This window comes from Oncorhynchus clarkii, chromosome 17 (assembly GCF_045791955.1).
Source record: "Oncorhynchus clarkii lewisi isolate Uvic-CL-2024 chromosome 17, UVic_Ocla_1.0, whole genome shotgun sequence".
Taxonomy (NCBI): domain Eukaryota; kingdom Metazoa; phylum Chordata; class Actinopteri; order Salmoniformes; family Salmonidae; genus Oncorhynchus; species Oncorhynchus clarkii.
Window position 1 is genome coordinate 69,151,483 of NC_092163.1, and position 27,163 is coordinate 69,178,645.

The following is a 27,163-nucleotide window of genomic DNA, read 5'->3' on the forward strand; positions in this document are numbered from 1 at the left end:
TATCCTTGCACAGCTGCGGCGTCGACTTGGCCACAGGCGTCCTCCATGGCCTGAATGAGGGGTACCTGAGCCTGGGGCTGGAGATCGTAAACCTTCCACTGCCATGCAGAGCAAATCTCTTCGATAGGGTTTAGAAACGGAGAGTATGGTGGAAGGTATAGTACTGTCAACTATGGATGGTGTTGAAACCAGTTCTGGACCAAAGCAGAGCGGTGGAATGACACATTGTCCCAGATGACCGTGTATTGCATCTGGTGCATTTCATTACCTGCTGTGACGATGTGGTGCAATCGGTCCAAAAATGTGAGAATGTGAGGTGTTGTAAGGGCCCATTTTGGCATGACGGAGGACAACCTCAAGCTGTGAAATGGCAGCGCAAAGGGTGAGGTTACCCCCAAGTTGCCCTGGGACATTGATTATAGCCCTGTGGCCAATGATATTTCTGCCTCTCCTTCTTGCTTTTGTGAGGTTGTACCCTGCCTCATCAATATATATGAATTCATGCAGGATTTCCTCAGCATCCATCTGCAAAACTCCCTGAAATACAGTGAAAGACAAGATTGTGTAGTTCAGGATAGGTCTAGTATACAGTCAATGTAAAAAAGTTATGTGTGCAGTATGCAACATCACAGTGCTAAAGTGAACAATTACAAACCTCCACATACTCATGCCGCAGCCGTTTGACCCACTCTGAATTCCGCTCAAAAGGCACTCGATAAAGTTGTTTCATTTGAACCTGATGTCTTTTCAGGATGTGTGCCAGTGTTGACTGAGAGACCTGATGGACATTATTGAAAATGCCATGGTCACCGATAATGTTGGCTTGTAGTTCTCTGAGCCTATTAGCATTATTGGCCAAAACCATGTTTATTATCTCTCCCTCTTGTTCTTGCATGAATATGGGCCCCCTTCCTCCTTGTCGTTCCCGACCCTCAATCCTATGTAGAGAATAATACATGTAACTTACTGTACAATGTCACAGGAAGGGGTATCACAAGTGCTGATATGGTACATACAATAAGAGGCTGATTACTATAACTGTAGACAGATCTTTTACCTGTTTTCCTGTCGAAAAGACTCTCAGTCCAGCCTCCCTCAGCGTCAATCCGTGGTTCACAACATGGTCCACTAGTGTTGCACAAATGTCATATGATAAGTTTGGTCCTCTTCTTCTTTGTGCACGTTCTCCTCCTGCTTCAGGTCTTCCTCGACCTCTGGCTCTGGCTCTGGCTCGGCCTCTTCCTCTACCTCCTTCTCCGTGTACTCCTCCTCTGTGTACTCCTCCTCTGTGTACTCCTCCTCTCACCCTCACTCTTCTTCTGACTCCTTTGGTTGAAGGCAGGTGAACTTACCTGCTGCATTTTTATAGTGCTTAAACCTGATTGGTGTGTCTACAATTTAGCAGTCATGTGTTTGTGCACCTGATGGCTGTGTTTAACAGATTGGCTCATAGGTGTGGTAATCTGACAGTCAGTGCTTTGGAATTACAAGGAAGTGACATCATGATATACTTCTGTGTCTGATGTATACAAGTGTGTTTAGTGTTTTGCAAATCACTGTGTGTAATGCTTTGCAAATAGTGTGAAGCTGACAATGTGCTTACAGTTGTGCAAATCTAGCCTTGTGTTTTGCTCCTTGAGTGTAAGGTTTTACTACTTGTGGGAAAAGTTCAATTCTAGTGTGTAAGCAATCGTAAAAAACTGTAAATGATGTATCCAATATAGACAAGAAAAATACAAAAATGTCTGTGTTATTAGTTTAAGCACACTCTCTATTGTTGTGACTTAGATAAACATCAGATCAAATTTGATGACCAATTTATGCAGAAATGCAGGTTATTCCAAAGGGTTCACATACTTTTCCTTGCCACTCTATGTCCATACTATGACCAATAAGCATGTATTATATACTCAATTCACGTCACAAATAGTACGGTTAGTGTGGTTAGTATGATTCCTCAAACACCCATGTTGGTTAGAGGAAAAGGCTGTGCGTGTACCATGCTTTAGGGCTGTAGCCGATGTACCATGTGACTGGGTCTGTCTGTAATGAAGCCTACAGTGTAGTGTTCTTAAATTCTCCTTATATGAATTATTCAGCTGTACCGACCTGAACTGCTTAGTGTGTGTTTGAGCATTGTGCCTCTGTGTGTGTGTTTGTACATTGTGTGTGTGTGTGTGTGTGTGTGTGTGTGTGTGTGTGTGTGTGTGTGTGTGTGTGCGTGTGTGTGTTTATGTGTTTATGTACACGCACTGTTGCTCCAGATAAAAATGACTGCACTGCCCAGTTAAGGGATAAAGCTGTTTGCATTGGCTAGGATTTAACAATGAAAAGAGGTGTATAAACAGAGACAACTGAGCACTGATTGAGCTGTATAATGTAATATGCATCTCTGTATGTGTGTGTGTGTGTGTGTGTGTGTGTGTGTGTGTGTGTGTGTGTGTGTGTGTGTGTGTGTGTGTGTGTGTGTGTGTGTGTGTGTGTGTGTGTGTGTGTGTGTGTGTGTGTGTGTGTGTGTGTGTGTGTTTGTGTGTGTGGGACTGCATTGTGATGTGTATTATTTGGGCAGTGTAGGTGGGTGAGTTTGGAGGAAGACCATCTTACTCATGATGTAAGCTGTGGCTAGCCTCCAGGGATCTGTAATGTTACATTCAGTGGAATTTAACATTACAGATCCCTGGAGGCTAGCCACAGCTGCACTTGGACTACCATCCAAACCAGTCAAAATGAGACGCACACACCCCTTAAGGTCTGTCTTTCTTTTTTTGTTTGCAATGCTTTTAGTCACTTGCAAGTGTGTGACTTTAAAGGCCCAGTGATTTTCTTTTGTTTTATATATATTTCCACACTATAAGGTTGGAATAATTCTGTGAAATTGTGAAAATTATGATCATTTTAGTGTTAGAACTGTTTGAAAAGAACGCCTGAAATTTCAGCCTGTTTGGTGAGATGGAATTTAGGCCTGCCTGGTGACATCACCAGATGTAAATTAGTTAATAGACTATTAATTAAGAATGCAAGTTCCAAACCTCTCTGCCAATAATAGGTGATTTTCAGTTTTCGCCTCCCCACTCAGACCTTTCCCAGACAGTCCTGGAAAATTGTTGCTTGAGAAATTGCTCTTTGCTATGATGCAATTTTTTTGTATTTTATTTTACAATTGTTATAAAAACAATCACATTAAGGTACATGTTGTTACCCAGAAATGATTTGATATTGAAATCAGCTGCATTGGACCTTTAATGTTAAGATGTGGTGTCAAATCAAATAGCATTTTATTTGTCACATGCGCCGAATACAGCAGGTGTAGAACTTACTGTGAAATGCTTACTTACAAGCCCTTAACCAACAATGCAGTTTTTAAGAAAATAGGGTTAAATATTTACTAAATAAACTAAAGTAAAAAATAAAAAAAAGTAACACAATAAAATAACAATAACGAGGCTATATAGAGGGATTACCGGTACTGAGTGTGCCTCCAAAGGCATGTGTTTAAATATATAGAGTCTCTGCAGTGTTTAAATAACCAGTGAACAGCTTTAAATTGGCTTTGACTTGCTGGGTGAGTTGTCAACTTAAGCAATAAGGCCCGAAAGGGTGTGCTATATGGCCAATATACCACGGCTAAGGGCTGTTCTTAAGCACGACGCAACGCGGAGTGCCTGCATACAGCCCTTAGCTAGGGTATATTGGCCATATATCACAAACCCCTGAGGTACCTCATTGCTATTATAAACTGGTTACCAACGTAATTAGAGCAGTAAAAATAAATGTTTTGTCTTACCCGTGGTATACGGTCTGATATACAACGGCTGTCAGCCAATCAGAATTCAGCGCTCGAACCACACAGTTTATAATAGGGTTTAGGTCAACTCTGTACATACATTAATGTTACTTTCATCACATTACTGCCATCTCAGGCTATAATTCATTCTGTGTTCTTCATAACACTTAGTTAGTTGTTGTGCTATAGTCCTTGGTCCTTCATGTTCCCCTTTTTAAAAGAAGACTTGGGCTTTTGAATGATTTCGATTCATGTTATTCCATGTAAATAGATGTGCAACAGTTTTTTGATGCTGGAGCTAAAAAGTTAAATAAATTCTAATTGTGTAGTAGTGTTCATGTCTCTCTCAGACACACAGACCTTGTGAGACGGGCTCAGTACAGTGGAAATTGAAACTTGCAGTATAGCTTGGAGAATTAGTATGTTATGAAATGTCTGCCTTATGTAGCGTTAGAAAATTGTGCACTAAAGCAGAAACTGCTTTTTTTACTGCCGTTGTACACACACACACGCACACGCACACACACACACACGTGATGTAACAAACATTATTTCTAGACCTACTTTTTAAAATTACTTCACACGTTCCCCTGTGGTAATTGAACCCCCGACATTGGCGTTTTCGGCGTCATGCTATTACCAACTGATCATCATTTTCCTTATGCTGTGTGTGTGTATGTGTGTGGTTGGTTACAGGGAAAAGTACTTAACAGTTTTTTTGTTGTATTTTTACGAACGGAGAGCAGGTATTCAGCTCGTGTGTGTGTGTGTGTGTGTGTGTGTGTGTGTGTGTGTGTGTGTGTGTGTGTGTGTGTGTGTGTGTGTGTGTGTGTGTGTGTGTGTGTGTGTGTGTGTGTGTGTGTGTGTGTCCTGTCATAACGTAGTAACCATGCCCCACCATTGATCCCCGGTTTAGCGGCGCGTTTGTGGAGCTTTTCAAAGAGCTGCTGTGGTTCAAGACATTGATTGTTACACCATCAAATATAAGTTGTACAAATTCTGATTGACAGGCCTGTCTTTTTCATGTTGTCTTCATTTAATCCACACACATTTTGTATTGAGGTCCTCTCTTCGGGCTTTTCTTGAATGTACTGTTCTTCCTACCCGTCTGTCTCTCTACTAAACTCAGTGAATTTTCCATTCAAAGAATATGGCTGGAGATATTGCTGCTCAAATTAGAGGGTTTTGGTCAGCCTTTAGGATTGTCAGACTAACAAAGGAGTCTGAAAGCCTGGAATAATACCACACTCAGTTCTATACTCTTAGCACGTTGCCTTATTACCATGAGGCTGTGGGCACCAGATATCCATGACAGACACTTTCTTTACATCATGCTTTCACTCATGTTGGATGATGAATTAATTGAATGTGTGCAACTAACAAAGCATACCCACATCACAGACTTTATTTTAATTGTATGTTTTTATTTCTTTTTATAGAAATCTAACTTCCTGTAAATGTCCTGTTTTCTTTATGGATGTTGGCGTCCACACACAGTCAGTACAATTGTTGGGGCCAGGAGCCACCAGGCAGCTACAGTGCCTTCGGGAAAGTATTCAGATTCCTGAAATAGATGACTATTTCCACATTTTGTTTTGTTACATTACAGCCTTATTCTAAATAAAAAATCTTCAGCAATCTACACACAATACCCCATAATGACAAAGCGAAAACAGGTTTTTCGAATCTTTACAAATTCATTATTCAAGTTAAAAAACAAGTTAACTTATTTACATACACAACCGTTCAAAAGTTTGGGGTCACTTAGAAATGTCCTTGTTGTTGAAAGAAAATCAAATTTTTCGTCCATTAAAATAACGTAAAATTGATCAGAAATACAGTGTAGACATAAAAGACTATTGTAGCTGGAAACGGCAGATGTTTTATGGATTATCTACAGTGGGGCAAAAAAAGTATTTAGTCAGCCACCAATTGTGCAAGTTCTCCCACTTAAAAAGACGAGAGAGGCCTGTAATTTTCATCATAGGTACACTTCAACTAAAAAAATCACATTGTAGGATTTTTTATGAATTTATTTGCAAATTATGGTGAAAAATAAGTATTTGGTCAATAACAAAAATTTCACTCAATACTTTGTTATATACCCTTTGTTGGCAATGACAGAGGTCAAACGTTTTCTGTAAGTCTTCACAAGGTTTTCACACACTGTTGCTGGTATTTTGGCCCATTCCTCCACGCAGATCTCATCTAGAGCAGTGATGTTTTGGGGCTGTTGCTGGGCAACACGGACTTTCAACTCCCTCCAAAGATTTTCTATGGGGTTGAGATCTGGAGACTGGCTAGGCCACTCCAGGACCTTGAAATGCTTCTTACGAAGCCACTCCTTCGTTGCCCGGACGGTGTGTTTGGGATCACTGTCATGCTGAAAGACCCAGCCACATTTCATCTTCAATGCCCTTGCTGATGGAAGGAGGTTTTCACTCAAAATCTCACAATACATGTCCCCATTCATTCTTTCCTTTACATGGATCAGTCGTCCTGGTCCCTTTGCAGAAAAACAGCCCCAAAGCATGATGTTTCCACCCCCATGCTTCACAGTAGGTATGGTGTTCTTTGGATGCAACTCAGCATTCTTTGTCCTCCAAACACGACGAGTTGAGTTTTTACCAAAAAGTTCTATTTTGGTTTCATCTGACCATATGACATTCTCCCAATCTTCTTCTGGATCATCCAAATGCTCTCTCGCAAACTTCAGACGGGCCTGGATATGTACTGGCTTAAGCAGGGGGACACATCTGGCACTGCAGGATTTGAGTCCCTGGCGGCGTAGTGTGTTACTGATGGTAGGCTTTGTTACTTTGGTCCCAGCTCTCTGCAGGTCATTCACTAGGTCCCCCCGTGTGGTTCTGGGATTTTTGCTCACTGTTCTTGTGATCATTTTGACCCCACGGGGTGAGATCTTGCGTGGAGCCCCAGATCGAGGGAGATTATCAGTGGTCTTATACAGTGCCTTGCGAAAGTATTCGGCCCCCTTGAACTTTGCGACCTTTTGCCACATTTCAGGCTTCAAACATAAAGATATAAAACTGTATTTTTTTGTGAAGAATCAACAACAAGTGGGACACAATCATGAAGTGGAACGACATTTATTGGATATTTCAAACTTTTTTAACAAATCAAAAACTGAAAAATTGGGTGTGCAAAATTATTCAGCCCCTTTACTTTCAGTGCAGCAAACTCTCTCCAGAAGTTCAGTGAGGATCTCTGAATGATCCAATGTTGACCTAAATGACTAATGATGATAAATACAATCCACCTGTGTGTAATCAAGTCTCCGTATAAATGCACCTGCACTGTGATAGTCTCAGAGGTCCGTTAAAAGCGCAGAGAGCATCATGAAGAACAAGGAACACACCAGGCAGGTCCGAGATACTGTTGTGAAGAAGTTTAAAGCCGGATTTGGATACAAAAAGATTTCCCAAGCTTTAAACATCCCAAGGAGCACTGTGCAAGCGATAATATTGAAATGGAAGGAGTATCAGACCACTGCAAATCTACCAAGACCTGGCCGTCCCTCTAAACTTTCAGCTCATACAAGGAGAAGACTGATCAGAGATGCAGCCAAGAGGCCCATGATCACTCTGGATGAACTGCAGAGATCTACAGCTGAGGTGGGAGACTCTGTCCATAGGACAACAATCAGTTGTATATTGCACAAATCTGGCCTTTATGGAAGAGTGGCAAGAAGAAAGCCATTTCTTAAAGATATCCATAAAAAGTGTTGTTTAAAGTTTGCCACAAGCCACCTGGGAGACACACCAAACATGTGGAAGAAGGTGCTCTGGTCAGATGAAACCAAAATTGAACTTGTTGGCAACAATGCAAAACGTTATGTTTGGCGTAAAAGCAACACAGCTGAACACACCATCCCCACTGTCAAACATGGTTGTGGCAGCATCATGGTTTGGGCCTGCTTTTCTTCAGCAGGGACAGGGAAGATGGTTAAAATTGATGGGAAGATGGATGGAGCCAAATACAGGACCATTCTGGAAGAAAACCTGATGGAGTCTGCAAAAGACCTGAGACTGGGACGGAGATTTGTCTTCCAACAAGACAATGATCCAAAACATAAAGCAAAATCTACAATGGAATGGTTCAAAAATAAACATATCCAGGTGTTAGAATGGCCAAGTCAAAGTCCAGACCTGAATCCAATTGAGAATCTGTGGAAAGAACTGAAAACTTCTGTTCACAAATGCTCTCCATCCAACCTCACTGAGCTCGAGCTGTTTTGCAAGGAGGAATGGGAAAACATTTCAGTCTCTCGATGTGCAAAACTGATAGAGACATACCCCAAGCGACTTACAGCTGTAATCACAGCAAAAGGTGGCGCTACAAAGTATTAACTTAAGGGGGCTGAATAATTTTGCGCGCCCAATTTTTCAGTTTTTGATTTGTTAAAAAAGTTTGAAATATCTAATAAATGTCGTTCCACTTCATGATTGTGTCCCACTTGTTGTTGATTCTTCACAAAAAAATACAGTTTTATATCTTTATGTTTGAAGCCTGAAATGTGGCAAAAGGTCGCAAAGTTCAAGGGGGCCGAATACTTTCGCAAGGCACTGTATGTCTTCCATTTCCTAATAATTGCTCCCACAGTTGATTTCTTCAAACCTAGCTGCTTACCTATTGCAGATTCATTCTTCCCATCCTGGTGCAGGTCTACAATTTTGTTTCTGGTGTCCTTTGACAGCTCTTTGGTCCTGGCCATAGTGGAGTTTGGAGTGTGACTGTTTGAGATTGTGGACAGGTGTCTTTTATACTGATAACAAGTTCAAACAGGTGCCATTAATACAGGTAACGAGTGGAGGACAGAGGAGCCTCTTAAAGAAGAAGTTACAGGTCTGTGAGAGCCAGAAATCTTACTTGTTTGTAGGTGACCAAATACTTATTTTCCACCATCATTTGCAAATAAATTCATAAAAAATCCTGCAATGTGATTTTCTAGATTTTTTTAAATCTCATTTTGTCTGTCATAGTTGAAGTGTACCTATGATGAAAATTACAGGCCTCTCTCATCTTTTTAAGTGGGAGAACTTGCACAATTGGTGACTGACTAAATATGTTTTTGCTCCACTGTACATAGGCGGACAGAGGCCCATTATCAGCAACCATCACTCCTGTGTTCCAATGACACGTTGTGTGAGCTAAACCAAGTTTATAATTTTAAAAGGCTAATTGATCAATAGAAAACCGTTTGGCAATTATGTTAACACAGCTGAAAACTGTTGTTCTGATTAAAGAAGCAATACAACTGGCCTTCTTTAGACTAGTTGAGTATCTGGAACATCAGCATTTGTGGGTTCGATTACAGGCTCAAAATGGCAAGAAACAAAGAACTTTCTTCTGAAACACATCAGTCTATTCTTGTTCTGAGAAATGAAGGCTATTCCATGCAAGAAATTGCCAAGAAACTGAAGATCTAGTACCACGCTGTGTACTATTCCCTTCACAGAACAGCACAAACTGGCACTTACCAAAATAGAAAGAGGAGTGGGAGGCCCCGGTGCACTGAGCACGAGGACAAGTACATTAGAGTGTCTAGTTTCAGAAACAGACACCTTACAAGTCCTCAACTGGCAGCTTCACTAAATAGTACCAGCAAAACACCAGTCTCAACGTCAACGGTGAAGAGGCGACTCCGGGATGCTGGCATTCTAACCAGAGTTCTTCTGTCCAGTGGTCTTTTGCCCTTCTTAATCTTTTCTTTTTATTGGCCAGTCTGAGATATGGCTGTTTCTTTGCAACTCTGCCTAGAAGGCCAGCATCCCGGAGTCACGTCTTTGCTGTTGATGTTGAGACTGGTGTTTTGCAGGTACTATTTAATGAAGCTGCCAGTTGAGGACTTGTGAGGCGTCTGTTTCTCAAACTAGACACTCTAATGCACTTATCCTCTTGCGCAGTTGTGCACCGGGGCCTCCCACTCCTCTTTCTATTCTGGTTAGAGACAGTTTGCTCTATTCTGTGGTTAGAGAGTAACCATTGAGGCGTGTTGTTGTTTTGAGTCATAAAGTTCTGTGATGTTTTCACTACTGAACCTGATCTGTTGAGCACCTCTGTTTCATACCAGCCTTTGTGTTCACATAATTAATGGATATGTAATTGGTTGCTGTTGTAAATGATCAGAGAGTTAAGAGCAATCAAATATTTGGCTTTCAGTGGCTAGACAGCCAGTTGGGTCCTGCTGGGAGTTATTGGGCCCAGCTATGTGGAAACTGGTCGTCCCTTCATCCATACAATTACACAGCATCCTCCTCTGCTCACTAAACTTGAATAGGAGGTGTCAGAAGTCTGGGTTGGCGTTACTCTGGGGGTACAGGGGGCAGCTGCTTCACTCAGGTCATCTGTACAATAATCATTAGGTTAGTTTATTTACTACCATGTGACTGATCCATAGCCTGGACTCTAGGTGTGGATGGGAGAGGATGGGCAGGGACCATTGGAGAAATAATGTTCCACAACCCACAGCAACACATCCTGTTGACTGTGTTGTTTACTCAAATGGAACCTGAAACGTATCAACCACACATGTTGATTATTGTTGATGGTTGCATTATTGCACTGCTGTTCCACAATTTTGACTAGGGCTCAGCGTGCAAACTGTCTTTAATGAAAAAGGAAGTATTGATGGTGGTTATACTCCGACTGATGTCCCCCCACATGGAGGATGGTGCGGTCCGGGTGCAGTGTTATTGACTGAACATGGTGGTTGTTGTGGGGGTGCCAAGTGAAGTAGTTAAATCCTCTCTCTGTCTTCACAGCAGCGAGTATGTAGGCAGCATTAATCTGACCCAGCTGGACAGATGGAAATTAATGATCATTTACACTGACAACATAATCGGGCTTCACACTGTCCTCCGATACTAAATTGCTTCTTTTGTTCCGCAGGATCTCCCTCTCTCGCTCTCTCTCTACTCTCTCTCGGACTCCCATTCTCTCTCTCCCTCTCTGTCGCAAAAGTGCTTACAGACAATTTAATATAACTTTATTGAGTGATCCTCACTTCAGGAAATGTTGTAGTTTTTTCTGGGAGAGGTGGAGGTCTGAAAAGGACAGTTTTGTATCCCTTCAACAGTGGTGGGATGTAGGAAAAATCCAGATTCAACAATTCTGTAATCAATACACGATGAATATCACCAGAGATATCACCAGATCAATGAATGCCCTAGAGTCTGAAATAGTGGAACTGCTGACTTTAGTTTAGACCACAGGAGATCGAGGCCATATTCAGGCACTCAAGAGGAAAAAAGCCTCATTGGCAGACCTGTTGTGTATTAGAGCACAGGGGGCATTGGTGAGAAGTACGTTTCAGGGAATCTCTGAAATGGATGCCTCATCCAAATTTTTCTTCGGTTTAGAGAAAAATAATGGACATAGAAGAATTAATCATAGCCTCAAATCAGCTGTTGGACAGGAGCTCACTAGCCCAAGGGAAATTAGAAAGAGGGCAGTAGAGTTCTATGCTGAGCTCTACAAGTGTGAGTATAAAGAGGATAAAACAGTGACACAGCAGTTCCTTGATGGGCTCCCATAGGTGGCTGCAGAAGCTCAGGTTGAACTAGAGCAACCATTGTCTTTGCAGAAACTCAGGTTGGACTAGAGCAACCATCGTCTTTGCAGGAGCTCAGGTTGAACTAGATCAACCATGGTCTTTGCAGGAGCTCAGGTTGAACTAGAGCAACCATGGTCTTTGCAGGAGCTTTCCACTGCATTACAAGGCATGGAACATGGAAGGGCACTGGGCATTGATGGGCTTCCTGTTTACTTTTTAAAGTATTTTTGGGCTGTGTTGGGAGAGAATTGGCTAGCAGTAGTTAATGATTGTTTGACCGAAGGGTTACTACCGCTAAGCTGTAGAAGGGCTGTCCTCACCCTACTGCCAAAAAAGGGTGATCCTATGGAGGTGAAGAACTGGAGGCTGGTGGCCTTAATGTGCACTGATTATAAGATCCTGTCCAAGGCTTTGTCCACCAGGCTGAGGGAGGTGATGGGGCAAATCATATGGACCAGTCCTGCTGTGTTCCCGGCAGGCAGATAGGTGATAACATTTCCCTGATTCTGGATTTTCTGGGCGTCTCTATCAGGAAAAGGCATTTGACCGAGTTGAACATCAATACTTGTGGTGCATTTTTGAGGCTTTTGGTTTCAGCTCTGGTTTTATTGCCATGATCACGGTGATATATGGTGACATTGAAAGTGTATTGAAAGTTAACGGTGGCTTGAGTGCTCCTTTTAAAGTGTGTAGAGGAACTAGACAGGGGTGTTCGTTGTCCGTAATGTTGTATGCCATCGCTATAGAGCCACTACTAAATAGTATTAGAAGTTGCATTGAAGGGGTGAACCTTTCAGAGGATATCCCTCCTATTCGTCTCTTAGCCTATGCTGATGATGTAGTTATTTTGGTGAAAAATCAAGCAGATGTGAATAGTTTGAGTCTCATAGTTGATCGGTTTAAGGGAATATCCTCTGCAAAGGTAAATAGGGAAAAACAGTTGTGCTTTACAGATTGGGAAATGGTTTGGAAGGACCATGACTTTGCCAGGGGAGTTGGAATGGTGTAAGGGAGGTTTCAAGTACCTTGGAGTATACCTAGGGGATGAGGGGACAATGGAACAAAAATTGTAATGGGGTGGTTGAAATGGTGGAAAGGAGGATGAGGAGATGGCGTTGGTTGTTATATCGTATGTCATATAGGGAGCACACTATTATTGTTAATAATATGGTTGCCTCTGCGCTGTGGCATCGGTTGTCATGTTTAGAGCCACAGTCAGGCCTTCTGGCCAAGTTACAGGCAATTATTGTAGATATTTTGGGGGATGAATATCATTGTGTTCCACAAAGTGTTTTGTATTTGTCAAAAGAGGAGGGGGGACAGGTACACCTTGCTAGTAGGGCTGCTGCTTTCCGGTTTCAGTTCATTCAAAGGTTGCTTTTTGGACCAAAAAATGTGGTGTGGAGAGGGGTGGTAGGCCTGGTATTACAGAAGGTAGGGGGATTAGATTTAAACAAGGATTTATTTTTGGTTGATAGTAGCCAGATTTCTAGGGATGGAGAACCTCCGTTTTACAGAGGACTTCTTAGGGTTTGGAGCATAATAAAGGTGTTCAGAAGCACGAAGGCTGAGTTAGTGCATTGGCTGCTGGAGGAACCTCTGGTGTATGGGGTAAGACTGGATTGTACAACTGAAGCTGTTCCACATTTGTCAAGATGCTGGTGAAGGGCAAAACCATCACCCTAAGGAGTTCATGGACATGGCTGGGCCCACATTAATGGATAGAGGACGGGTGGCTGAACATTTGGGGTGAGTTTGGAAAGGATTGTCGGACAACTTCTGGAAAGTTGCAGGAAGGCTCTGTCAGCAGAAGAGTGGATTATCATCACCAGTTACTACAAAAAGGCACAAGATGAAGATGCCCCATTTCCCAGACTAGGGATTACACCCAATATCCCAGAGTCAGACAGAAAGGCTTTATTACTGGATTTGAGAGGGTTGGAAGAGGTGGGTTTGGATGAGGTGAATAGGAAGGAGTTATATAGGGGGTGTGTCAAGGTTTTAAATAAAGATATATTGAAAAATAGAAAAGACACTTCTTGGAGGGTAAAACTGGGCCTTGATTACAAGGTAAAGCCAGCATGGAGAGCACTGTACAAGCCACCGTTATAAAAGGGGACTGGTGATATGCAATTGAGGGTGTTGCATGGTATCATTGCAGTTAATGTATTTGTATGTCATTAATTCAGATATTAGAGATGGATGTCCTTTTTGTTAAATAAGAGAAACAATTGTTCACTGTTTTATGGAGTGTGAGAGGATAAAGCCTCTCTTTGAAATACTAGAGTCTTTGTTTACAGCGGTAGGGGAGATTTTCAATAACTGTTTTATTTTGGTGTTTCAATATAGTAAGCAACAGAACAGATAATGTAAACTGTTTAATTTTATTTTGGGTCAAGCTAAAATGTCAATTTTTCTGAATAGGAAACATAAGATAGATAAGGGATATAGTAAGGATGTAAGATGTGTTTTTAAAGGATTAGTAAAAGAGAGAATTACAAGTTCTTCTCGGCTGTAAAAGACCTCCCATTGTTTGAGGAGAAGTGGACTTATGAAGGAGCGGTATGTTTTGTGGAGGAGGGGAAACAATGTTTTGTTGATTTAATAAGCTGAATGTAAATTATTTTTTATTTAATGTATTAATGTATGTTTATTTAAGAAGGACACATTCGTTGTGTAATTTCTGAAAAGGCAGTGTGCCAATATTTGTGTTAAACCTCAAAATTCCATCTCTCTCTCTCTCTCTCTCTCTCTCTCTCTCTCTCTCTCTCTCTCTCTCTCTCTCTCTCTCTCTCTCTCTCTCTCTCTCTCTCTCTCTCTCTCTCTCTCTCTCTCTCTCTCTCTCTCTCTCTCTCTCTCTCTCTCTCTCTCTCTCTCTCTCTCTCTCTCTCTCTCTCTCTCTCTCTACTCTCTCTCTCTCGCGCTCTCTCAATCTCTCTCTCTCTCTCTCTCTCTCTCTCTCTCTCTCTCTCTCTCTCTCAATCTCTCTCTCTCTCTCTCTCTCTACTCTCTCTCTCTCTACTCTCTCTCTCTCCTCTCGTTCTCCCTCTCTACTCTCTCTCTTTTTCAGGTTGTTTTCTGTTATTGGTCATTAAGTGCCAAGTTTCCATGGAAACAGTCAGTTTGAAGGGGGACTGTCTGGCGAGGTGTAAAAGTGGCCCTGTGTTCAATATGGAGATATTATCTCCTCTCAGTGTGAACTTGTCCAGTTTACTGTATCACTCTGCCATCGGCAGGCAAGGGGCGGCTAGAGAACCAGGGGTTGGTGGTGGTAGACATCTCTATTGGAAGGTTATGTGGGTGTCTATACCTTATCTCTACTTCCCCTTAGACAGGAAAAGGAACATAGTCTATACACATTCTATAGTAGTACACACATTAGCATGGTATGTTAAAACTCCTTATCTCCTGTGCCTGGTCTATGTGGCTGGTCCTGTAATGCCATCACTTTTAAGAGCAGTGACCCTGTTGGCAGGTTACATGGGGAGCCGTCGTGGTGTAATTAGGCCTAGCTCTGTGTGTAATTACTTACTGCTCTCTGTCAGCCCCAGCAGACAGCCGCACATGCTGCAGTCTGGAGGAGGGGAAGGGGGCGGAGCCGAGGTACAACCAAGGGCAAGCCTACAGGACATTATACTGTAGTGGTCTCTCCTTCTCTCTCTTCTCTCTCCCTCTCTCTCTTTTCTCTCCCTCCCCCGATGGGAGGTGAAACGAAGTCCCTGAGTCAGTCAAAATCCCTGTGTCACTTTACGAAAGGCACAGGGGTTAAATGTTCACTCTGGGGTATTTGGAAGTAATCCGCTCTGTGTTAAATTGTCTCAGAAATGTCCCTTCTCTCACCCTCCTTTGTGAACAGTGAGATTTAGGCTGAGTGTGGCAGTGGCAGCACAAAATGGCTGCCATAATAACTGTCTATCAGGTGGGTGCCAGGCTTATGATGTCAGACCTCCACTGAACAGTGAATGTATTATATGAACAAACCATTTTCTAGTTCTATATTCATGGTCATTACTTATGGATTAAAAGGACACAAATTAACCAGCAATAATTTAACATAATGTGAATGTGTAATATGCTTATGAACGTGTAATATGTGGTTTGAAGTATTTTAGGGCCTGGAGTGTAAGGCTATTATTGTGGTATTGTGAATCCTCCTAACACCACAATATTCCCCTAGCTCAGTTACATAATGTTGCTCTGCTGACCTCCTCTCCCAGTTTTATAATACCACTAGCTATGAAATCCGCCCCAACATTCAGCCAATCCATTTTTTTGTTCCATTGTTAACTGCTTACTTTCATCTCATTACTTATCTTGTATTTCCTGATGTTTTTTTCAGAGGGGAACGTACTATGGAGATTAAGGATTACAGCTACTTTAATTTGCAGTGAGTGCTATATTATAGCAAAATGTTTAAACCTGCTCAGGGGTTTTGGGAATGGAAAGGTTACCAAGACAGACCCAGGATGGGAAGTTAGAGTGGAGAGAGTTCAAACATACTGTTGGAGACCATCCTGCTACTGGGACATACTGTAATAGCAGAAGGACAGTCATGGGCTGTGCAAACACATTCATGACCTCGTGCAAACACATCGACTGAAGGTGTTAGTAATGTGGCCAATGAAATGGACAGGTGGACTATAGGTCTGAGAAGCAGGGAGGAGACCAGATGAGATGGTGAAGACAGGAGGAGAGTCCAGACAGAGACAGAGACAGGGTGATAGAGAAAGCGAGTGATGGGACAGAGTGATAGATAGACGAAGCGAGTGATGAGCGAGGCTCTTTGTGTTGATAGCAGCAGCGTTGAGATGTGAGCGTTCAGTCAGGGTGATGGACAGGTGCCAGCCTTCATCAGTGGTGTGGAAGTGGAGCAGTAATCAGGGAGATGAGCAGGAAGTGGAGGAGACGCCAAACAGAGAGCCCCCCAGGACCATGTCTCCTCCTCAGCAGGGCTAGCACAGCCCTGACACACACACACACACACACACACACACACACACACACACACACACACACACACACACACACACACACACACACACACACACACACACACACACACACACACACACACACACACACACACACACACACACACACACACACACACACACACACTAGGGCGCTTTACTATGCTGCGGCCACTGTGGTCTAATGTGATAGGATGGAAGATAACATTTGTATGATTGTGTGTTGGATATGGATTCTGGCTGGCCATTAGCATGACAGTGTATGGGCTGCTGTTTAAATGATATGCTGGGTTGGGAGGGAATAAGCGAGAGAGAAAGATGAAGAGTGGGATGCTGAGAGAGTGGGAGGGAAGAGGGGGATGAAAGAATTATAGAGCATTATACAGCATATTCTGTTGCTGTCTATTTCAGAAAATCTACAGGGTGAAAAAAAACTATTCCGTACCATCAGCAAGTTAATAAAAAGAGTGTAATTTATCTCTGTCTGAATAACCAATAACCTGAGAAAGGATGGTGAAGAGAGGAGAGGAGGAGACTGCTGCTCCATATTTCTCTCTCTCGCTCTCTTTATCTCTTTCTCTCTCTCTCTCTCTCTCTCTCTCTCTCTCTCCCTCTCTCTCTCTCTCTCTCTCCTCTCTCGCTCTCTCCTCTCTCGCTCTCTCCCCTCTCTCTCTGGCTACTCTTTCAAAATAAGGGATTGATTCCTTTTTCTGTCTGGCTGGGAGTTAGTAACTGTCTGGCTGACTAGCTGGCTGTGGGCCAGTATGGTGAGTTGAATACTGTATGTTAATCTCTATGACCTTTTGATTTTGATGAAGTGATCAATGAATGAAGAGCCATAGAGTAGTTACAGTAAGTGTTTGTAGGTCCATCTGTCCATCTGTCCATCTGGCCCCATTTGTCAGTCTGTTTGTGTTTGTCTGTCTGTCAGTCTGTATGTTTGTGTGTGTCTTGGTTGCCAGGTGATATTAGACAGTCTATTCACACTGGTGAGGAGTTTCATTTGAATCAGGGTTAGAGTGACATCTGATTGAAGTTAGGAGCTGCTCTAAAATCAAGCCTGATTAGCAGCTGGACTATGCTAAAGGCTAGGGTATGACAGAAGAGATGGACTCGTACCATAATGTGAGTGTGAATGAGCTCTGGCAGGTATCAGTCAGACAGGTATGCAGGGAGCTCTCCTATCATTACACTCAGTTCAGTACAGTATCAGTCAGGTAGTGTTAGAGGTTGTTCAGTAGCAGCATAGTTCCAGCTGGCTGGCAGACAGACAGACAGACAGACAGACAGACAGACAGACAGGCAGGCAGGCAGGCAGACAGACAGACAGACAGACAGACAGACAGACAGACAGACAGACAGACAGACAGACAGACAGACAGACAGACAGACAGACAGACAGACAGACAGACAGACAGACAGACAGACAGACAGGCAGACAGACAGACATACTGGTGGATACAGTGCCCCTGTCCTTGGTTCCACTAGGTAGATCTGACAGGGTGTTGTCTACGCAAAGGCCTGACTATATGGCATAGCGCTGTGTGTGTGTGTGTGTGTGTGTGTGTGTGTGTGTGTGTGTGTGTGTGTGTGTGTATATATTTATGAGTGTGTGTATGTAGGTGTGCGTGTGAGTGTGTGACTTGTGTATTTTGTTTATCCTGGCTGACAGTCCCTCTGATCATGTTACACATCATGTTCTCTGTCTCTCTCTCTCCCTCTATCTCCTCATATCTCTCTCTCTCCTCATATCTCTCTCTCCTTCTCTCTCTCTCTCGTTCTTTCTCGTTCTCTCTCGTTCTCTCTCGTTCTCTCTCTCTCGTTCTCTCTCTTTCTCATTCTCTCTTTCTTTCTCGTTCTCATCCTCTGTGTCTCTAATATAAGCCTCTCCCTCAGGGCTAGTGTGTGTAAATATTTAGCTTTTGTTTCCTGTGATGCACCATGCTCAGGCTGTTTGACTCAGTGAACCAGTAGCTTTGCAGTTGATCACTCTGGCTTGGATCACTGTTGAGTTAGACTCCACTTTAGTGGCAGAGTGGATAGGCCTACAGTATTTATATGTTATATTACCATGTATGTTTTTTTTGTGATGTTTCTTCTCTGCACTTACATACTTGTAAGGTTTTTTGTGACAGTGTCCCCCCCAACTCAACATCAAAGCAGAACACTCTGAATGACACATTAGGGCCAGCCACCGTAGCAGTCAACTCTCCTGTTCTGTCTCACTAAAATCCTCTGGAGGGTCGTGCCTCCAGTGCCAGCCATCCCTGACTGTTCTGTCTTCTCAGTCTTACTGAACTCTGACGGTCGGTCTTGGCGGTCCTGGTTTGTTGTGTCTTATCGAGCTCCTCTGGGGGGCTGCGGTGCGGTGCCGTGTCGTGCTGTTATTTCTCCCTGCCTGTGTTCTCCCTTATTGAACTGTTCCCGGGGCCTGTGGATACTGGCTCGGTCTGCTCGGCAGAGCCCGCTAATATTCCTTAATGATGTGGCATCTGTCTCTGTCACCCTCAGCCGGCACCAGCCTGATGCCTCCTATTGTGGCTGACTTCACATAGCAATAAGCAGTCCTGTCTCTTAGACACAGACATAGGCTGCTGTCAGAGCAAACAGTAGAAAGGCCCCAACAAACAAAATTATATTTTTCAACAAAGTGGGAGCCGAACATAATTTTCCTTTTTATTTATTTATTATAGTTTTTCTCTTTGGAGTTATTTAGACTGTGTTGATGGCAGAATCATTTGAGGATTTCTGAGATAGCGAACATAGAGGTATTTGAAATGATTTTGCAGCTTTCACAACTCTTTTTTAGGAAGCGGGAGTAGAGTCACGGAGGGGAAGAGATGCTGAGTTGTAATTGGACAAGCAGAGAACGGTGGCACTCTGATTGGATAAAGATGGAGCAGAGAGAGTCCTGTTTTAACAGAGATTCTCTGGAGTGTCACCACACCCTACTCTCCATCTGCGTGTTTACACTCACACACTCTGAGCTTGGCACACAGCAACCAGTTATCATAGCTAATCATCCGTGTGTGAGTGCACCACACATGTGTGTGTCACTCTCATGACTGCCAGGGTGAGCATATTGGCTTGGATTGGCATGCCAACTCTTTCAGATCCTGTGCTAGTGTTGCGACCAACCGGCTCCATTGGCCCTATCCACACTGCAGAGCCACCACAACTGCCAGTTTCCTCCTCTGCTGTGTTAATTACAGTCATATCCAGGAAACTGTCCGGGCATCATGACATGACTCAGTCACATCACTGATAGTCATGTCTTTTTACTGTGAAGTCAGTCCAAATCACACATTTCATTATTTGAGCTTCTGACACTGCTATGATATACATACAGCATGCCCCCCTCCAACACTGCTATGATATACATACAGCATGCCCCCCTCCAACACTGCCATACAGCTGCCCCCCTCCAACACTGCAATGATATACATACAGCATGCCCCCCTCCAACACTGCTATGATATACATACAGCATGCCCCCCTCCAACACTGCTATGATATACATACAGCATGCCCCCCTCCAACACTGCTATGATATACATACAGCATGCCCCCCTCCAACACTGCTATGATATACATACAGCATGCCCCCCTCCAACACTGCTATGATATACATACAGCATGCCCCCCTCCAACACTGCTATGATATACATACAGCATGCCCCCCTCCAACACTGCTATGATATACATACAGCATGCCCCCCTCCAACACTGCTATGATATACATACAGCATGCCCCCCTCCAACACTGCTATGATATACATACAGCATGCCCCCCTCCAACACTGCTATGATATACATACAGCATGCCCCCCTCCAACACTGCTATGATATACATACAGCATGCCCCCCTCCAACACTGCTATGATATACATACAGCATGCCCCCCTCCAACACTGCTATGATATACATACAGCATGCCCCCCTCCAACACTGCTATGATATACATACAGCATGCCCCCCTCCAACACTGCTATGATATACATACAGCATGCCCCCACTGCTATGATATACAACACTGCTATGATATACATACAGCATGCCCCCCTCCAACACTTCCAATTTCAACTGTATGCAATTTTCCCTTTCTGAATAGATCCACAAATAATTCACAAGTGATGACAAGGGTTGGATTTGAATGTAACGAATGCTGCTGAGAGCGTGTCAGTATGACTTTATAAGAAAACTGCACACAGTACTGTATGCAAATATCTAGCTAAATAAATTCATAGACAATTGAATATGTTCAATTTAGCATTTTTACTTGTGGTACCAAGTGTTTCCCTATCCCAAACATATTGCTTTCCAAATACTGTATGATCCACCAACCTCCACTTACATGTAACTGGATGCCTGGGAGAGGGCTCTAGCCGTCGTCAGACTAGTTGTGTGGTTCTTCTAGAATCTTCTAGTAGCGCACTACATTGGGAATCGGGTGCCATTTGAGCTTCAGCCAAGGACTGCTCATTAGCGAGTGTTCCCCATAGAGATACAGTACCTGGATCCCCCTCTCTCTCTGTGGTGCTAGCATCTGTCAGAGCTGCGAGCACAGTACAATACGTTCCCACTTTATTTGTCTGTGTTGGGCTGTTATTGCTGAGTTGCAGGCAGAGTACACTACAAGGACTCAGACAGGTTTGTGCTCATAGATCCAGATAGAGATATAGTCTAGTGAGGCTTAAGACAATGGCACAACATGCCCAGTGTGTATGTGACTGTCCAGAAGAGGGTGCTAGCTGCAGTCTAGTAGATATAATGAATGTACAGTATATCTCATAAAACGAGTAGAATAAAGTGTAAAATCTCGAAGGCTACTGATGCAGGTCTACCTTCATCTGTCTATTTTGTTTAAAGTGCATTCGGAAAGTATTCAGACCCCTTCCCTTTTTCCACATTTTGTTACGTTACAGCCTTATTCTAAAATGGATTCATGTTTTTTTCTCCTCATCAATCTACACAAAATACCCCATAATGACAAAGTAAAAACAGGTTTTTAGAAATGTTAGCAAATAAAAAACTGAAATATCACATTTACGTAAGTATTCAGCGGCAGGGACTAGAGAATGAATATTGATTTTAAAACAAATTTGACGTGGTTTTTAAATCAACTTGGGAAAACCACTTTAAAAGAATCAGGGTTTGTAGTGTGTCAATGGAGCAGAGAAAACTTCCCTCGTTTTCATGGTTAATAAGATGATGTGTTAATGACTTCTTCCACCTTGAGAAATGCCCTCCTCTCAAATGGCATTTGTGTGTGTGTGTGTGTGTGTGTGTGTGTGTGAAGTTCGTTGAATGGAGGAGACCAAGGCCCAGCGTGATTTGAATACATGTTATATTTTAATGAAGACAGACACTAAACAAACTACAAAAAAACAAATGTGAAGCTATACTACAACTGTGCAGACACAGGCAACTAGACATAGACAATAACCCACGAAATACCCAAAGAAGATGGCTGCCTAAATATGGTTCCCAATCAGAGACAACGATAAACAGCCTCTAATTGAGAACCAATCTAGGCAAGCATAGACATACATAAACACCTAGATGGTAAACAACCCCATAAACCTACAAAATCCCTAGACAGTACAAAAACACATACATCACCCATGTCACACCCTGACCTAACCAAAACATAAAGAAAACAAAGAATACTAAGGTCAGAGCGTGACAGTGTGTATGTACGCGTTCACCTGATTATTGGTCTGTGGTTTTGAGGGGACACACACACACACACACACTGTGTGTGTTCCAGTGCATTGGTGAGCTACGCAGTGCAGGCTAATGACTTTTCCTGGATGTGTAATTGAAGTACGGAATGAAGGAAACACAGGAACATCTGGGGAATAGAAACACCTGTCTGATTTAAAACTACAGCATTCACATACAGGAGTCATAAAGGAGATAACCTCTGTTTCCATACACCTACAGCATTCACATACAGGAGTCATAAAGGAGAGAACCTCTGTTTCCATACACCTACAGCATTCACATACAGGAGTCATAAAGGAGAGAACCTCTGCTTCCATACACCTACAGCAGTATGTCCATATCTTCTGCTTCCATACACCTACAGCAGTATGTCCATATCTTCTGCTTCCATACACCTACAGCAGTATGTCCATATCTTCTGCTTCCATACACCTACAGCAGTATGTCCATATCTTCTGCTTCCATACACCTACAGCAGTATGTCCATATCTTCTGCTTCCATACACCTACAGCAGTATGTCCATATCTTCTGCTTCCAAACACCTACAGCAGTAGGTCCATATCTTCTGCTTCCATACACCTACAGCAGTATGTCCATATCTTCTGCTTCCATACACCCACAGCAGTATGTCCAGATCTTCTGCTTCCATACACCTACAGCAGTATGTCCATATCTTCTGCTTCCATACACCTACAGCAGTATGTCCAGATCTTCTGCTTCCATACACCTACAGCAGTAGGTCCATATCTTCTGCTTCCATACACCTACAGCAGTATGTCCATATATTCTGCTTCCATACACCTACAGCAGTATGTCCAGATCTTCTGTTTCCATACACTTACAGCAGTATGTCCATATCTTCTGCTTCCATACACCTACAGCAGAATTTCCAGATCTTCTGTTTCCATACACTTACAGCAGTATGTCCATATCTTCTGCTTCCGTACACCTACAGCAGTATGTCCATATCTTCTGCTCCAATAAACCTACAGCAGTATGTCCAGATCTTCTGTTTCCAAACACCTACAGCAGTATGTCCATATCTTCTGCTTCCATACACCTACAGCAGTATGTCCATATCTTCTGCTTCCATACACCTACAGCAGTATGTCCAGATCTTCTGTTTCCATACACCTACAGCAGTATGTCCAGATCTTCTGCTTCCATACACCTACAGCAGTATGTCCATATCTTCTGCTTCCATACACCTACAGCAGTATGTCCATATCTTCTGCTTCCATACACCTACAGCAGTATCTCCAGAACTTCTGTTTTCATATACTTACAGCAGTATGTCCATATATTCTGCTTCCATACACCTACAGCAGTATGTCCATATCTTCTGCTCCAATACACCTACAGCAGTATGTCCAGATCTTCTGTTTCCAAACACCTACAGCAGTATGTCCATATCTTCTGCTTCCATACACCTACAGCAGTATGTCCATATATTCTGCTTCCATACACCTACAGCAGTATGTCCATATCTTCTGCTTCCATACACCTACAGCAGTATGTCCAGATCTTCTGCTTCCATACACCTACAGCAGTATGTCCATATCTTCTGCTTCCATACACCTACAGCAGTATGTCCATATCTTCTGCTTCCATACACCTACAGCAGTAGGTCCATATCTTCTGCTTCCATACACCTACAGCAGTATGTCCATATCTTCTGCTTCCATACACCTACAGCAGTATGTCCATATCTTCTGCTTCCATACACCTACAGCAGTATGTCCATATCTTCTGCTTCCATACACCTACAGCAGTATGTCCATATCTTCTGCTTCCATACACCTACAGCAGTATCTCCAGAACTTCTGTTTTCATATACTTACAGCAGTATGTCCATATATTCTGCTTCCATACACCTACAGCAGTATGTCCATATCTTCTGCTCCAATACACCTACAGCAGTATGTCCATATCTTCTGCTTCCTTATGTCCATATCTTCTGCTTCCATACACCTACAGCAGTATGCTACAGCAGTATGTCCATACACCTACAGCAGTATGTCCATATCTTCTGCTCCAATACACCTGCAGTATGTCCAGATCTTCTGTTTCCAAACACCTCAAGCATATCTTCTGCTTCCATACACCTACAGCAGTATGTCCATATCTTCTGCTTCCATACACCTACAGCAGTATGTCCAGATCTTCTGCTTCCATACACCTACAGCTGCTTCCATACACCTACAGCAGTATGTCCAGATCTTCTGCTTCCATACACCTACAGCAGTATGTCCATATCTTCTGCTTCCATACACCTACAGCAGTATGTCCAGATCTTCTGCTTCCATACACCTACAGCAGTATGTCCAGATCTTCTGCTTCCATACACCTACAGCAGTATGTCCATATCTTCTGCTTCCATACACCTACAGCAGTATGTCCAGATCTTCTGCTTCCATACACCTACAGCAGTATGTTTATATCTCCACTGGGAAAAAGCTCTTCTCACCTCCTGACTTTCTGGTTAAATAAAGGTGAAATAAAAACTCTTCTTGACCATTTAGCCAGACACAACAAGACAATATAGGCCAGGAGTGGGCAACTGGTTGCCCGCAGGCCTGGCCTCCCTTTTGTAGGCCTGCGGATCCATTCGAAGTCTGTTCGTGGATCAGCAGTCACTCAATTAGCCCATGTCTGCCAATCATTTTTTGGATTGGTAAGTTAGTCTAGCGGCCGGCTATCTAAACTCAAATATCATATTATAATCTGAAAACATTTATCTCCACCCTATGGTAAAATGTGTAGAATTGCAGGAGATGAATTTCTTTTGAAAAAGTCTCTCCGCTATCAATCTTTTGCTCGCAAAGAGGCGGGGCCCCCTAACAAAATGTAATGTACGGCCCCAAAAAGGCTAGGGCCAGCTCTGACTGCATGTGTGGGTATGGATGTGGGTACGCAGACCCGCGAGCCACAGTGGCCCCTCATGATGAGTTCAGATTTTACTGGCTGCCTCTCTGCACACCTACCTTTTAGCCTGACAGTGATGGATCATGGGTGATGGAGGCTGACATTTTCCTCTTCTAATTGCTGCACACAAAACACGTAAATCTCAGCATATAAATAGCTCTGGGGGGTTCGAACCCTGAGTGCTGATTGGCTGACAGCCGTGGAATATCAGACCGTATACCACGGGTATTTATATTGCTCTAATTACATTGGTAACCAGTTTATAATAGCAATAAGGCACCTCGGGGGTTTGTGGCATTGCATTGCATCGTGCCTAAGAAAAGCCCTTAGCTGTGGTATACTGGCCATATACCACACCTCCTCGGGCCTTAAATATTACCCCTCCACAATTTTTCAGGAAGTACAAGAGGAAGTAAATCAGATTTCTGTGGTTGTAATTTCACTTTTATTAATGCACCAATCAAGAGAGAGTATGTAAATGTATTAATCATCAAAACACATTCCCACACATTGCTTTCTCCTTATTACACATAGCTTACTCAGCCCCAATGTACGTAGTCTAATCACATCAACTGTACATGAAAAAAGGCTTGTGAAATAGTCCTACACTTATTAAAAAATAGCACTATCTAGAACCTGAAAGGGTTATTTGGCTGTCCCCATAGGAGAACCCTTTGAAGAACCTTTTTTGGTTCCATGTAGAACCCTTTCCACAGAGGTTTCTACATGGAACCCAAAAGGATTCTAAATAGAACCAAAAAGGGTTCTACCTAGAATTAAAAAGGGATATCCTATAGGGACAGCTGAATAATCCTTTTAGAACCCTTTTTTCTAAGAGTGTACTACAAGCCCACCAAGCCAGAGTGAGGGTGGTTTTGCAGTGTGAAAGTGTGCCGTATTGCACCACAGTGTAGTATGGCAGTCAGGATCCATTTCTCTGGCTGGGTCTGACATGGCATCCTACAGTATATCCCTATAGCCTATAATGCAGCACTACTTTTGGCCAGAGCCCATAAAGATGTGCACAGCCTCTCTGTGTGGACAAACATCTGTCATGATTCTGGCTTCTGGTTGGCTGTCATCGCCCCTGTTCTCGTTTCTGGTCACGCGCTTCTGTCTTTGTCTCTCCCCATTATCACTTTTCACTAAGGGATCTTGGACATTTAGCTTGTGTGTGCATTTAGTGGCTGGCTTGCTATTACCCCACAGACGTCAGCTGGTTAGGGTGCACTGTCAATAAGGACAGCTCTGCCCTATTAGCTACGTGAAATGACCTGCTAAGTGTATGTGTGCTATGTTGAAAATAGAAAGCATAGCAATGGCCAGTGTTACGGGGCTCTCATGACTCACATCAGAAACTGACAGACATTTTGAACTAATATTTGACTCCTGTGTTCTCTCTGTAGATTTACAATGAGAAGAAGAGTCAGTTTGACATCAAGAGGAACAATCCCAAGGACCTGGTGGAGAGGGTGGCACGAGACATCGCCAAGCTGCTCACTAGCAAGAGGAGAGCCCTGGAGGTAAGTGGATGCTACTGCACCTGTTAGAGAGTTGATGTTTCCAGAGGGGGAAATAGTTATTTTCATATAGGAACATGCTGGAGGGGTTAGTTCCATATCTTCTTAAAGGGTTGCAATCAATCAAATGTATTTATAAAGCCCTTTTTACATTAGCAAAAAAAAACAAATAATGCAGAAGCACAGTGGCAGGGAAAAACTCCCTAGAATACAATTGTACAACTGAAATGTGTCTTCTGCATTTAACCCAACCCCTCTGAATCAGAGAAGTGCAGGGGGCCACCTTAATCGACATCCACGTCTTCGACGCCCAGGGGTTAACTGGCTTGATCAGGGGCAGAATGACAGATTTTTCCTTGCCAGCTCAGGGATTCGATCTAGCAACCTTTCTGTTACTGGCCCGTTGCTCTAACCACTAGGATACCTACCGCCGTGGTTAGATAAAGGCAGGAACCTAAGAAGAAACCTAGAGGGGAACCAGGTTCTGAGGGGTGGCCAGTCCTCTTCTGGCTGTGCCGGGTGGAGATAATAAGAGTACATGGCCATTAAGGCCAGATTGTTCTTCAAGATGTTCAAATGTTCATAGATGACGAACAGGGTCAAATAATAATCAGTGGTTGTACAGGATGCAACAGGTCAGCACCTCAGGAGTAAATGTCAGTT

At 43.1% G+C, this 27,163-nt stretch overlaps 1 protein-coding gene across 3 annotated transcripts in view; it reads left to right on the forward strand.

The window, feature by feature from the left end:
- Positions 1-27,163, forward strand: part of LOC139371327 (voltage-dependent calcium channel subunit alpha-2/delta-2-like) — a 279,472-nt gene that overhangs the window by 55,280 nt on the left and 197,029 nt on the right. For all 3 annotated transcript variants that reach the window (XM_071111658.1, XM_071111660.1, XM_071111656.1), the window contains exon 3: positions 26,387-26,503. In XM_071111658.1, coding sequence (XP_070967759.1) covers positions 26,387-26,503 — 117 coding nt within the window. The remainder of the gene's footprint in view (positions 1-26,386; positions 26,504-27,163) is intronic.